Below are 16,056 nucleotides of genomic sequence, written 5' to 3'. Positions count from 1 at the left end.
GCCCTTTGCTGATCCGTGTGCTATGACCTTGACTAAGTAAAGAACGTAGCGACTACAGCTCCATGTGGAAAGGGGTACATGTTGTTGTAGTACATGTAGTAGTACAAGTAGTACAGAAACTGTGAAAAGTTCTGCACTTACGATTAATGTTTTGAGGGAAGGGAAGAACAGGGAAGAAACTCTGGATATGGAGACTGAAACACTTTGATAAAAATTTCATTTGGACCACCCCTGTCATTCATGTGTCATCTCCTGAACAGGATGAGCGTGACTAGTTGTCATGCATCTGAACTAAACTAGCACCCAGCTACCCTCCTTCCCCAAAGCAACAGCTCCATTACACCTCTTATCTAGACAGTTAAAACCCATTCCACAGAGTTTGAGAGGCAGGGGTTTATCAAACAAGAAAATTACAATGGTTTGATGAAAAGGAGTATTTTAATATGCAATGATTTTCCACACCATTAAAACAACTACCATTAGAATTTTAACAAATTATCTGCGATTTTTGCCAGGAAAACTTTCACCATGACTTCATGTTTAGAAGAAATCTGGATACTTAGAGGAAAAAGATACTTGGATCTCTATCCCACAACAAAGGTAGATTACCATTACTTCAATAGTACAAATTGCAGGCATTCAGTAAGGCACTTTATGATACTGGATTGGAATAGGATGATCCTACGTTTGTTTATGCAGCTTTAATATACAAGTAGCTAAAACTGGCAATAAACGAGAATATAAATCTTCTGCATATTATCTAAGCCCATTATTTTGGGGATTTACAGCACCACATGCAATGACTTTTATACCAATGAATCCCAAGGCATTTTACTAATCATGCATATGGGAATTACTTATTCACCACTAAGGTAGAATCACCTGCTGTCTGGAAAATAGTTCTTCTTTCACAGTGCAGAGAAAGTCAACAAAATTGCTTTGGGGCAGGACATGATAAAGAATAAAGAACTTGTCAAGTGACAAGGAATGGGTATTGCATAACCATCTGGACTGAAAACCAGCAATTGTGCTCCTATTCTTTTGAAAAAAAACCCCCAAACCCTAAAAGCTTTGTATTATTAAGAGCCACAAATATTTTTTGTTTGATAATATCAATCATTTCATATGTTCTTTTATGGCACAGTAAACTCCATTACCATAATGCAACTTATTCAGGATTATCTCAACAAACACTGACTTCTGTTTGTAAAACTCTTCAGCTTTCCTTGGATTTATCTCATTCAAACACTGACCACGCTGGAACTGCTTGCTTGGCTTTCAGGAAGTCTGAAAACACCACAGAGAGTAGGTCCAAGAAAACTACTAACTAAGTTTAGTAGCTTTGGATTTTGGATGAAACTTAATACTGTAATCATGTCAAAGAATGGAATGCATGCACATCCATTACATTTGTGCTCGGCATCTAGAAATAATTTGACAAACTGTTTGACAGAGTAAATAATATCCTTATTATTTTTTCCCTGCAGGACTAAGTACAGAAGGAATGCAGAGTACCTGTGTGGATAAAGAGCTCAACTTGTCAATTGTTCCAACCTGTGTGTGTGGTGTTCCAATGCAAGACTCCAATTTCATGAGAAACTTCATTATTCATTCCTATCCTGCTATGGGATGGGTGTGACTAGTCAAGATCTGTTCATCTTGGTTGTCACTGCAAAGAGTCTACATCTCATTATGAAGTCCCTTTTTTTTGCTCCCCCTCCACAAATTTCTTCCCACCTCAGAATAGCAGAACTTTTGCTTTGAAGTAGAAATTGTGATAACTCCAGATTTAGCTGTCCACGACAATAAAGAAACTGCTGAGAAAAACTGACCAGCAGTCAACATGTCCACCTCATACTCAAGTGGAAATCTTCTTTTATATTGGGAAGAGATTGCCTATTAAATCAAACAATATTTGTATATTCCACACTTACCTTTGGCCTATATATTATGTCTTAAAAAAATGTACCTACCACAGACACCACATGATCAAAGCTTGCCAAAAGCAAATCAACTACAGCATTTTACCAAAGCAATTCAAGAGCAAGACATTTTAAAGTAATAGTACTTACTCTTTATACTAAAAAAAGGATAAAATATAACATTTAGAAAATCATAGTTTAACTCTCAGAGGAGAAATACCCTCCCCATAACTGTATGCATTGTGTCAGCTATGAAGTAAGAAAATTGAAAATGCTTTTAGTTTATAGTTTTAATGCTCTGCATTTTTTATTTCTCAAGAAGACTAGATGGAAATTGTGTTTGTTTTGCAGGATATTCTCAGCATAGGACTAGATGCCGAATTAAAAACTAATGAAGACTTAAAAATAATTAAAGGAAAGTATTTTATCACCTGCAGGCTCCCAGCAGCACTTGCCCATAAAGTACCTGGCAGAAAATTTGGCCAAATGCTATGGACATTAACATGATTTCAGAAATGCAACACGCTGAAGTACATCTAAAAATATTTAGATGTACATCTAAAAATATGACCTAAACAGTTAATTCTTTATTTGCCACATTATTTTAGTGGGTGAATGATCACATGACAGGTAACACACCATTTACCCAAAACAGCCTTGTGGCAAAGGCAGGCTATACTGGTGGAACAGCTCAGAATGATCTGCATACCAGCTGGAGCTAGGCAGGATGATAGCAATCACTGAAAATATTGCACACATGGTTTCACCAGGGTACCCTAATGAAAGCAAACGTTATCACAGAGAAACAGCTGATAGTTATTCTCTCATTTATTAGGAAAGTCCAAGTCTTAATAAATTTTCTAAAGAAAACTGAGCAGAACATACCAATGTGGTAGCTAAAAAAAAGGTATTGCATTATAAATACAATATCTAAAGGAATGTGATAATCTGGAATTTTATTTTAGGGTGCTGATGTAGTCCTCTCAATAAGGTTATTTTATTGCTCTAACTAAGTTGTAAAGTTATCTGCCAAAAAATGCATTTATATTTAGGGTAAAATTTATAAAAAATATGTGCTCATGAATTTTAATCCACATGTGGGCCAGCAATGCTCCTACACTGGAGATTTTTAAGTATTCTAGGTTCCAACAGCAGACAGATCACCTTTGCATCAATTCTAACCTCAAGTTACCTGGAGATTAAATTGCCTTTATATTGTATACTTACGTTGGGTTCATTATAAGTCGACGGAAGAAGTAAGTCCAGGTGATATAATCCATTGCGTCCTGCTTAGATGTAATAGTTCCAGCAGCAATTTCAGCATTCAAGTGGTCAGCCAACACCTCTAACAAGCTGAAGAACAGGAAACAAAAGGATTTAGCTGACTTTACAATCACAAAGACAGGTAATATATTTTGCAGAGTTGTCCATTAAAAGGTTTATTACTTTTAATCTGAAAATATTATATATTTATCTTCCAGTAAAAGGAAAGAGGGGAAGAAAGGGGAATGTAATTGCAAGGTCAGTCATCTTCTTTACATGATAGTGGAATGAAGCTCAAATTATTTTTTGATTGGACAAAGAATGCACAAGTTTAAATCATTCATGGAACTTATTCAGATGGAGCTACTCAGTTGTAACTTCTGAATATTGTATGTTGACCATATGATCATGCTGATTTAATCCAATAGAGAATCATATGGAAAGACAAACAGGAAATGAAACAGTGGCAATAGCTTAGCTAATACTTGACAAATACTTCAGGGCTATTAAAATTACATCAAAACTGCTTGCCCCGGATTTTGCCTCATCTTCATCCAGAAAAAAAAAAAAAAACAACCCAAAAAAAGAATAAGAGCAGCTACTTTTACCCAGAAACAGAATAAAAAAAAGCAGGTTTAAACGATTCTTAAAAAATAAAATACTCAGTCATTAAACAGAACAAAGACCTCCATTAGGGTATCTAATGAGATCATGCTTGGCTAGAGTTCAATCAGAGAATAGCAAATATCCTTAAGGTTCAACCTAATTTTTCTTGTATTATATCCTTTTTCTTCTCCCAATGTTCTTTTCCTGTTGCTAAAAGTAAAGAATAATCTGGCATGAGTAGCTGTTTTACTGCTCTGTACTGGTGACTGCATGCTTCTAAGGGTCAGAACTGCAGGCATTCTACACAGATTGTCCAACAGAAGCTGGACAGATGACTCGATTGCTATTCCACAGTAATGGATTTCTGGATTTTCTTTTGTTTCTCATGTGCTGTGTTTCAGGCCCATAATCAGGGAGAGCACAAGGACTGTTATGAGTTGAGTACTCAAGTCTTACAATTAAATATGTAAATAATGGCTTTTAGAAAAAATGTAAATTAAAAAACTATGAATTTACTTTTACAAATTGGAAATACTACACAAAGCTGATAAATCTGCTCTTTGTTAAAACAGATGGGAAAGCATTCCAAAACTAAAAACCCCCCAAAAAATCCCAACCAGTATCCCTCTGAAGATACGAAATACTTGATCATAAAAGAGACTAAGACAAACCTAAGTTACATGGTTTACAACCTACAGAGAACTTAACAAGATTGTTATTAATATGTGACTCTATGCAAATTTATAAAATATTCTTTTTTTAATAATAAAAATTGGAACATATCAGAACTACAAAGTAAACATAAAAACACAAATAGAGTTACTAGTAATATAGAGTATTTATAGTCTTCCAAACATGAACAAAGGTGTGATTACCACTCTTATATGGAAGATATCATTTCTTTCTTTAGAAACATCACTTCCCAAGGAATAGAGATATTTCTTAGTTTATGCTAATGCCATGCAGTCTGGATATATCATCAACATTTTAATCACATTCTTTTCACTTATTAGCTATCATTTTGAAGAAGTTCAACTCCTAGACTTATGTGCTAAGTGAAATTTCTATGTTAAAAACGTGTGGTTTCCTAAGGAAATGAAGTGTATGTTTCCACATTCTTTGTTTGCAAAAATTGTATGTCTGTCTGTGCACCACAGAAATTAAGTTTCAAATACACCAGCCCATTTCAACTACATTTCAAAAGTGGATTGCTCTCTCAAACTCCAACAAGTTTCCTGAGCAGACAGAGGTCCCATTATCACTTATGTTGAGGGATAAATTTTCCTTACAAGAACAATACTGTGAATTCTTCGCCACTGAGAAAAGCTTTCAGTAATGTCCATGCTTTATTAGATGTCTGAGCATTGCTCCATGAAACATTCCTCTACAGGAGACCAATGTAACTAGTTTGGCTTCTCATTGAACAACTAAATATATTAAAAATATCAAAACCAAAGCACAGACAGAAAACTCTTCATCAATTGGACAGAAAACTCTCCATCAACTAGGTTCCAAGAGGCTGCAAAAAGGTGCTGTTTCTACACTTCTCACAAAAATCTTGCAATTTTATAGGGAAAGATATGTTAAAACTGGTTAGTAAGAGTTTACACCATGTAAACTTGAAAACTGAACTTATTGCACTTTTGAGATTTTCAAGAATGGTTATCGATAATGATATAAATATTCTAGGTAAAAAGTGCTAGAAACTCACCTTGTTTTTTTCCTATTAGTAACTTCCCACATAATTTCAAAGAGGGTTTTGAGGATCATGGATAGTTGTCCTAAACACTGCCCTTGAAGAACAGTTTGTGCTTTCACATGTCTGAGACAACACCGTTAAATGGAGAGGCAGTTGTGGCATTATTTGGGAATGGACTCATGAGCTCAGCAGTGCTTCAAAACTCATGGAAAAAAGGGTTTTTATACATAAAGATTGGTAATTTCTTTTTTAAAATTGTCTTCCTCTTGACCTCAGTGTTTAGGACTTATCCAGCACAGGAATTTTGTTTCCATTTCCTCTATCCCTCATTTATCGTACTGCTTACAATTTGATCAGCTTTTCTGATTGTTTTATCTTTACCTTGATTCCACTGGGAAAGGTTCATAAAGGAATTTTTTGTAGAAGTCTTTCTTAATATCATGAACTAGAATGACAGCTTTTCCTTGGTCATCGAACTGTGGTCTGCCAGCACGCCCCATCATCTGAAGCACATCTGCCAGAGAGACAATAATGTATAAACCAAATATTTGTTTGGATGTATAAACAAATGTATTTATGTCTGTATAATGTACAATATAGGTTTTTTGCATTATTTTGGCCTTGTATGCCCTATTGGCTTTGACACTACTGTTTTTTTTCCATCTCAGATAAAGTTATGATGAACTTCTTTCTGTCAGAGACAATCTTCTTGTGTACTTAAAGACCACCCATGACAATAGAATCTAGGCTTATATCTAATATAAATTGCCTTTATTCTCCTTTCATCCCACATCCATTCCTCATTTTATCACATGCAATTGAAGATGATGAGTAAGAGAACTCATGAAGGCTACAATGACAATTGTCTATCATTTCCTAATTTTCAAATACTTGACTTCACACTTACACAAGTTCCTCATGTAGGCTTTTCTGCTAGATACAATTTCCTAGGTTTTGAATGTTTTAGAGATAAAATGGTATAGGCAATTTCTAATTAATAAGCACTATTTTATATTTACCACTTAAATTATATTAGTGATTATCACTGGAGTGGAGATGGTTTCATATTGTATGTTGTCCTTACATCACACCATAATATACTGATTTAAAAGCTCGCTCAGACACGCTACCTACACACCATTATTTGTAAATACTAATTAATGACTTCAGTAAACACTGAAAATACTAGTTTATGCAAACATGCTCAACTTGCTACCTGCCCCCAAGGATAAGCATGCTTATCATGTATTTGTTTGTCTTCATTTGAGAAGTGCATCTGTATAGGTTGTTTTGTGTCTCATTCACCAGGGCTCTGAATCCTTCTGGTACCTGCAACTGCTATTTCAGTTAGAAGAAACAATGGAAAGCAATACATACGTTTTACATCTTTATTTTACAAGTTTTAATGTTTTGTATAGTCTGTATGAGCTCTATCATACCTGCCCAGTATGTGACTTGCAGCACCGGGCGTTTTGAAATGATTTATTTAAGAATCAGTAAGCTTTTGGCCCAAAGCTCTGTTGAGGAAGGAAAATCCAGAAAGTAAAGAATGGGATACATCAACTGACCATAACAGGAGAAACAGACAGCCCATTTGTGAGTTTTTAGTAACATATTTTTACTTGTACACTGACTTGTATATAGAAAGCAATGTTTTTTATGAGTTTATTTCCTTTTATTATGAGTTTATTTCCTTTTAAACTCCTAAGTTAGCTTAGGAGTGACATTAAGATGTAGAATGAAACTAGTTTAAATCTGCTGCTTCTGAATAGGTGTGTACACAGGAGGGTGATGAAACAACTTCTTGCTGTTCTGTGTGGTGAATTAAATTGTGCATAATACCATATAGGAAATGGACTTAGCAAAAAGCATCAGGAAATTATTTTTGCCAACATCCACTATGTAATTATCCAAAACCAATATTTTCTTTACTGACTATATGTTGCTTGGCTGCTTTTAACCACTGGACTAATCTCCTGAAATATTAAATATGATCCAAGTGGCTGAGTAAATAAATTACTGTTAACTGAGAAAAAGTCCTCCCCAAAACCTCTGACTTCACTCAAAGAAGCATTCTTGCTTATTTTGAAATTGCTGAACACTCCAGAGTGATTCATTCTGCCCTCAGCTGTTTTCTTGGTGCCAAATGCATTCCTGACACAGAAAGGTAACTTTAGTAGGGAGAAGCCAAGTAATATCACGATGGAACATTGAAGGCATAACTTGAGGGCAGCATTAAAGGCAGTATTGTGAAACTTTTGGAAGTATTTCAGAAAGAAATTAATTACATTTTCATTTTATTGCTGCAGCAAAACTGTACTACCTATCCACAGAAGTTCCAGATGCATAAATACTCTCTAGAAAGTTAAAAATAAAAATGCTTTAGGCAAACCACAGCACATGTTTCTTTATAAAATAAGGAATCTGCATTTTCTGTTGCAGTGCAGACAACAAAATCTGAATGCTTCCATCACAGATGGTGGTATTCCATCCACCCCCTCCCCTGCCCCAAGTCTTACTGAAAATTCAGAAATTGAACAACACTCAGTGTTGAAGTTACCTGAATTAAAAATCATAATAAAGAGTGAAAGTATCAGCATTCCCTGAAGCCTTTGTGTGAACTTGTACAACAGATTCCTACAACAGCATAGTAAGTCTGCATTGTTTATTGAGTCTCTGAATTCTTTTAAATATATTATTTTCTCTATTACTGATTTCTGACAGCGCCGCGGATTCAACACAAAATTGAAAACTTCCGCTGATTTCTTTCCTCGCCGCTTTTCTGCGTTGAGTAATAAATGATCACCACCGCTCTCGCGGTCGGCACGAGCGCGATACGATTTCGCTGCAGAGACTGCTTTCACTAAGGTTACATCAGCCAAAGTCTTCACAAAATACAAGTGTGCATGGCTAAGTTCCCAGGTCAGACCAGAATCTTTGAAAAAGAGAGTTTGGTCTGGAAATTGATCCCAAGTTTCCTGCAGAGCACTAACCACTAAATTAAACTGTGTGATGGGTTACTTGAAGAAGCAACCCCTGTAGTATTTTCAGTTTGAGCTTTTATTATGTTACTAAGCTTCTCTAGATGAAAATACAGCACATGACTAAAAAGATGCAAGGTCTGTATTTACCTAACAAATACCAGTTAGATTGTCCTTAGGTGTACACATCGCTAGTGTAGTATAGGAACATTTAATAATAAACTTTCTCTTCAGAAAAGAGAAAACAGAACAGGAAACCTGGAATAAATTTAGCTTGTCCTCATTCTTCAAACTGAGTACCATCCAGACAAATATTCTCCCTGTCTGAACTCTAAAAAAAGATCTTCCATGGTTCACTTTTTTCAGCTTGTTGAAAACACTGCAGAACAGTTTATGAAAACTGGAGTTTACTGGAGCCAGAAAGCACCGAAAGTCTGTATCAGGCCAGAAATTCAAATATTTAATTTAGCTGCTTATTTCTGAAGTATCCCTTATATCACTGAAGATACCAGGCCAGTTAAGGTTTTTCATTTACTACCAAGTGACTGTATATACATTCTATTTTCTCATATGTGTGTGATTCAACTGTTGCATTTCAAACCATGGCTAAGTTTACTGTCAAAGATTTGTTTCTATTTAGAAAAGGTTTAAGAAATGAAAAAAAAACCTCCATGCTTGAGAAGTTCCTTTTATACAATTTCCTAGTTAACTAGATATAGAGACTTGGCTTTATACTGTCCCTTTAATTGTTTAATGTCAATTTTGAGTGATACACTTTAAATGAGTTTAGAATGAAAAAAGACTGGTGAAACATGATTACATAAAATCTTAAGAGTTCTCTTACAACTTGCATTAAACAAAGAAAAAACCCTTACCTCATCTCTCCTAGTCTTTATTCAAATTCAGTTACTAAATAAGTCAGGTAATTTGCATACGCTTGAAATATATTTCAGGATTTGAACATTTCCATAATTTATGTGAGTACCTGTAATGGGATAATCCACGTAACGCCTTGTTTTTCCATCGTAGTATTCTGTTCCTTTAACAATTACTAAATGAGCTGGAAAATTTACACCCCAAGCTAATGTGCTTGTGGCAATAAGAACCTAAGACAAAAAGAAAGATTAATGAGGTATATGTAACAAAAAGCCAACTTTTAAAATTCCATGTAAAACTCATTACAGCAGGATTCAAAAAGAACATGCGTACCTGGATTTTGCAGTTCACAAACAATTCTTCCACAGTTTTCCTGTCCCTTTCATGCAGACCTGCATGGTGCATGCCTATTCCAAAAGCAAGTGTCAGCTTCAGATTTGAATCTCTAACTGTGACTATAATGTCATTCATCTGTAACAGAAAGAATAGAAAGAATAATTGCATGCTTTAAAACAAATTACTAAGAAATTGTAAACTTTTAGGTTTCTTATATTTATTTCTTTGTTTTTGTAGTAACGATAATTTCCTTTATGCTGTTTATAAAAGCAGGAAATCAGAGCATTCTTCACTCTGAAAAGACTGGTTTTGTCTAAAAAAATGCTATATTAACAATAGGGGTGGAATACAAAATGCACATGACTTTATTGACATGCTAAGTAACACAGACAAGGAAATGAAAAAGCTGAAAATATCTTGACAGGTCTGGCAAATACTGTTCATTCTGTTCTGTGTTTGTTTAATGCAATCCCTAGTATCAAAGGGGTTAGGACTGGTATAAAAACATAGCAAATCCCTGCAACCAGTAACATAATAACAGTCATGAAAAATAAATTTGGCTTTCTCTAATGCCTTTGAACAGACAGACTATTCCTCAGTTTGATAATTTTGTAATTATTATTCATCAAGAAAGCTTCCTATTCACAGGCTGAAATGCAAATTAATTTGAAATTTTTTTGAGTGTGACTTTGTAATTTACAGACTCAAACTCAGCAGTGAAATCCAACATCTATTAAGTGTGTTCATTTAAAACTTTCAGAAGTAGAGATAAAAAGCTAATTTTTTTATTATTACTATTTATTTCGAATCTGATGTCAATGACTCTTGGAATTGTTTTTACTACTATCATTTAAACTCTCTTTCTTGCCTAGATTTTCAAGTAATAAATTTGATAATGAGCTTATTTTTTTTTTGTAGATGACCTCCATGAAAAGCCTCTTAAAAAAGAGGCCTCTTAAAAATGAAAGAAACTGTCTTGTTAAGTGATTCTGCCCTTCAAAATTATTTGTATTGTTTTATTTCTAAGGCCATTTATTATTTTATGTGATTTTAATATAATTAGAGCTAGGAACTTAAAAATTTATGCTCTTATTAGTGGTTTCCTGGTGCCACCAGCAGTGGCATGATGATATTGCATACTTAGGGCAGAATCATACTTAGGGCATGGTCATGGGAGGTATAGCCAAGGTTAGAGAAAAACAGTCATGCAGAACAAATTAGTCAGGGTAACTGAATAATTTGGACACAGTGTTCAGCCTCATCTCAGACTGAGTTCTCCAAAGGACTGAGACATGATAGCATCATGTGACTACAGTAATATTTTCATTTCTACGTAGGACTCTGAGGTGTTTCACTTCTGATGTTCAAGACCGTAACCTCTCTAAATATTTCCAGTGTTTTATAAATCTCAGAACACAATGTGAATAAAATTATTCACATCTCTAAACTCAAGTAACATGTTGCTACTATTAGAAAAAGAACCCTTAAAAGGTACAAGAAAATCTAGAGAATATAACAGCTCATATAAAAGATTTTAAAACAAACAAACAAGATTTTGTAAATCAATCAATTTTGTCAGGAAGAGTAAATTGCAAAGCATTAGAAAAGTCTATTGACTAATGGAACCACAACTGATGGCAGTAACAGGGAAACTAATTAAAACAAGAAATTGTTCAACTTTTGACAGATCAATCAATTTCATCTGTCAATAGAGGCTCCTAAACTTTATTTCCCCTCACAATGCAGTTGCCTGGATGCTCCTGAGAGTTTCCTGTACTATAAGGAATGGAAGGTTTGTTGTATAAACTGATCTAGCACGTATAAAAGAAAGGGGTGCTTACAAGAGTGAAAGGGTCCATGAAACACTCAAAAGAAAGGGAGCAGAAAGAAAAAAACCCAATGAATTGAGAAGTGAAGAGGAGATAAGTCCATTTAGGAAAGGGAAGCAAGAAGAGGGGTAGATAAGCTGAAAAGAGTAAAGAGATGAATGAAAGGAGGATATGTTAAGGGATAAAGTTTATCTCTCTAGATACAATCACCAAACCTTTGATTTCCCTAGTCAACATGTAGACATGTGACTTCAGTGTAGACAACAAGAATTATGACCCGTCTTAGAGAGTTTTTCTTCTAAGACTAAAAAATATCTGGATAAAATGGGAACACATATACTGTTTTCTCTACAATTATGACCATCAACATACAATACTAAAAATATTATCATACCTATTAATGATTTTTTTACTGCAGGTTTATTAATTTGTACTAGTACTGCATAGGCTCCTTAAGCCTATGTACACACTTTAAGAAATAATAACTGTATGTATATATTGAACAGGAAATTAGGATGAAAAAACCAGAAAAAAATTGGTAAATATGTGAAAAACAAAAAAATGCATTTAAATTTTAGTCAATTTTTGGATTCAAGAACTGACAAAAGACACTACATTGCTGAATTAGTTTTTCTTCTCTCCACCAAGAATCAGCATCCTATGATAGTTATGTTTTTAACATAAGGGAACGAGCAAATTCCAAAGACATTAATTTCATTATTCACATCAAAATAATGTGATATTGGGAAAATAATGAATCTAAACCCCTTTTTCCTCTAGAACAATACAGGGATCAAATTAGCTGATTGGGATTAGTCTGTAGTGGTTAGACTGCTCCTTCAGCACATGGGGTTTTACAATGAGAACCATTTCCAGTACACAACCTGTGCTAAACCTTTCTGCCATAGAGTTGCCAGCACAAAACATCCTAAATTCACACTGCTGGGAATTTATTCAAAGATGTTCTTCTTGCTTTTACAATCAGTGGTGGTTATTTTTTTTCCCCTCTGACTCGTATTACAGCGGCGGCCTGTGGTGCTGTTAGTCATACCTGCAAAGCAGTGTAATTTACCACAGGAAAACTAAAGAACCCTTAGCAGGAGCGCTGGCACATGTACTGCTATCCTGTCATTTTAGCAGCAGGGAATCCTAGTCATTTTTAGCTGACCCCTTACTTTCACATAAATCACTGTAATAAACATAACAGTTTTACCCATAGGCACAATCCAAGGCTTAAAATTCTCATGACAATTTATTTAAAAATGTAACTCCCTTATGTCAGTGTAGTGTAAGAATATTATAACTTTCTATTAAGAAATAATGGCACAATTAATAGGTTCATTAACCAGAAACAGACACAGCACTGTGACTATAAAACAAATCTAACATTTCTGAATTGTTATGACTCAATTACTATTTATCTTTCTGAAAACAACTGTCATGTAGTTTTACTCCCAGAAGAATAAATGAAATCTATGTTATCTTAAGAACAGAAAACAATATACTAAAATAATATAGGGAAATACACGTTGTACTGGCATTAAAAAAACCCCTGTACAACACCAGTGTAGGGAACTTAATGCCAGGAAGGGATTTTTCTCTGGACTCCTACACAAGCAGGATCAGGCACATGCTGAAAGGTTTGGCTATCTTTCATAGCTTTTTTTTTTTTTTTTTATGAACAAACTAAAATATCTCCTGAAAACCAATTTGGGAACCAGGTAGCACTGCAAAATATTTATTCTAAAAAATAAACTTTATTTCTACATTTTCTATTCAAATTTCTAAACAAACCAGATTTTTGTCAAACTACTAAGTAGTGATTTTCTTTGTTCCTGCACATATGTAAACTGTTGAACCATTTACTTTAAGCTAATAGAACTTTTTTTTATATTTTAAATTTATTATACTTAAAAAGCTTTTGTAGAAAGATAGGATTCCATTTAAGCAGATACATTACCCTGTGCCTGAAATACATTCCAGTCAGAGTATAATTCAGCAAGTTGATGACAATGCTGGCTCCAAAAGAAAGGAGGAGACCAGATTGGACAAGAATGAGCTAACAGATTGTGCAGCCCAATTCTGTCCCTTTGAGTGTGATATATTGTTTCAAGATGCTAAAACCCCATACTTTCTCAAAGCATATCTGTTGTGCTGGTTTTCCCATTTTCACAGAATCCTCATTATTAGTACTCTCTACTCTTTTCAAAGCACGTCAGACTCAGACCATATGCCACTGAATAATGCTTATCAATTGTCTAAAATGCCCAATAGAAGAAAGATCTGCCAAACAAAAGAATCGTGAAAGTTATGAAGTCTTTTACAAAAATAATTACATATTTCACATCTGCTACAGATGTTAAGTGAAATAAAAACATCTCCTTGTTATAACTAAATGTTAATTTTTATGACACACTTTTGTGTCATAAAACCAACATCTTGTAGAAGGAAGTTGAACTTCTATAATGACTGAAACACTTAGAAATCATTCTTGGGTACCCTCCTGATCTTTAAAGGCAGGAAAAAAAATCTCACAAAATTATTTTCGATGAAGAATTGGCTTATACTACAGAGCTCTCCCACACAGAACAAGCTGCCTAAAAAACCTCACATAATATTATTCAAGAAACATTTTAAAATGTGTTTTAAACAGTTAAGATATATTATTAAATAATATTTAATAATATATAATAATACATTAAAGAATTATAATACAATAAAACATTTAACACTAAAAGACACATTTAAAAGACAGCAATATGCCTGTTCATGACATAGACCAGATTCTTCTATTCCTGTTTTATAGCACAACATTACCTCAAAACATTAACATGGAGATAATCGGTTGTTAGATTTAAAGGTTAGAGAAGGAAAAGCCATCTTTTGTCTTTCCACCAATTTTTAGTATTTTCTTTGTTGGTGTTGGGTTTTTTCTTTGTTTGTTTTTATTAACAATGCAAATTGACTATTGGTAGAATTTAATTCCCTTTCACACATACAGCCATGTGCATTTCCACACAGTGTACAAACACACATGTCCTAATCCATAATCATTACACATGTGATTATATACTCACATGTCTAAAATGGCAAAATCAGGATGGGTCTGATTCATTCTTTTGGAGTCAATGAAGGTCCTTCATTCAAGGGCCCTTGAATTCTGTGGAAGCAAACTATTGCCTGATAATGGATGCTATTGAATATTACTGCAGGTATCTTTGTGCTAGAAGATATTAGTTATTTCTAGAGGTTTCATAAAGAACAGTCTTAACAAGATGCAGATGGCCAAATGATGCACAAAGCAGAATGCAAAAACCATTGTGGTTAAAGTTAAAACTATGTACACTGCTACATTTCTTCTCCCTCCTTGCACTGTAAATATTAAAGAAAAATAAATCCCAGTATCTGGACAGGAAATAAATTTTTAAAGAAACTCCACCAAACAAATAAGAAAACACCCTGCTTGTCTGCTGGTGAGAACTGCATTCTAACTTCAAACAATAAAACATAAATACTACTTTTGTACTTTTGTTTTAGGTTAAAAACAAAAGGCTGTAAAAACATTAGAGAAAAATAAATAAACTGAAAACTTGATTCTAATAAATTATGTTGTAAAAAGATTGCAACATTTTCTGCCACCACAGATGTAGATGCAATTTGTGACAGAGAAGGACTTGTTCCTCTTTAGTCAGCTCCTAATGAAGAACAGTATAACTGATCTTACCCAAGCTGACCATCAGAAACTGGTGGCACTATCTGTCTCCAAAATGATAATCTGAGCTATTGTCCCTTTTAACAAGATAAGTAATGGCTCACAAGCTTGAACATGACAGTCCTGGCTGACAAGACCAAATTAGAATTTTAGCTAGTAAGTGTATAATTAAAAATCCTCTAATGATTATAAAAAACCAAAAAACAAAAAACAAACAAACAAACAAAAACAACAAAAAAACCCCCAAAAAACAGAGTAAGCATAATATTTTCTTTTTCCAGGGGCATGTTGGCATCAAAGAACAAGAAAAAGAAATGAAGAACCACTCTATTTACAATGCAGTCTCCTCTTTGAGATGCACTGCCCATTCACATTTCTGTCATGATGCACCTGTGCTTCAAAAGCATGACCAGCACAATCTTTATAGAGTGATGTCTAATGAAGAATTCTTGCTATTATTGCAGATGGCAAGGAAAACAACTTCTGCTGCTGCTTCTTCAGTCTTTGCTGAAAAATAAACTCAGTCTCGGGGCACATTGTGAGAAATTTTGGAACGCATATGGACAATGCAACTTACAGAGAAATTAAAAAAACATCTCTAAGGCTTTAAAGGGAACTATTTTTTTTTCCTAGAGACTGCCCACTCATACTCTGGATGAACTGTAGCAGTGTTGTTTAAATCCTGAAGAATGTCTGTGTGTGCAGTTGGAAAATGTAAGGGTGAGCTTTAAAGCATCAGCTACAAATCCTGGTGAGTAGGGTATTTCAAACATCATTGGAGGCATCCTTGGTCAGATTAAAGTATATGTAATGCATCAGGTCTTTGAGTCGC

At 34.4% G+C, this 16,056-nt stretch overlaps 1 protein-coding gene across 1 annotated transcript in view; it reads right to left on the bottom strand.

The window, feature by feature from the left end:
- ASCC3 (activating signal cointegrator 1 complex subunit 3) overlaps nt 1–16,056 on the bottom strand; it is a 251,135-nt gene that overhangs the window by 46,934 nt on the left and 188,145 nt on the right. Inside the window, exons 31-34 of the mRNA XM_039727495.1 lie at nt 9,681–9,818; nt 9,457–9,577; nt 5,872–6,004; nt 3,150–3,275 (exon numbers count right to left, since the gene is read on the bottom strand). Coding sequence (XP_039583429.1) covers nt 3,150–3,275; nt 5,872–6,004; nt 9,457–9,577; nt 9,681–9,818 — 518 coding nt within the window. The remainder of the gene's footprint in view (nt 1–3,149; nt 3,276–5,871; nt 6,005–9,456; nt 9,578–9,680; nt 9,819–16,056) is intronic.

The sequence above is a fragment of the Passer montanus genome, unplaced genomic scaffold (genome assembly GCF_014805655.1).
Source record: "Passer montanus isolate IOZ18808 unplaced genomic scaffold, ASM1480565v1 scaffold11, whole genome shotgun sequence".
Taxonomy (NCBI): Eukaryota; Metazoa; Chordata; class Aves; order Passeriformes; family Passeridae; genus Passer; species Passer montanus.
Note: the sequence above shows the minus strand (reverse complement) of the source record. Positions and strands in the feature narration are given on the sequence as shown.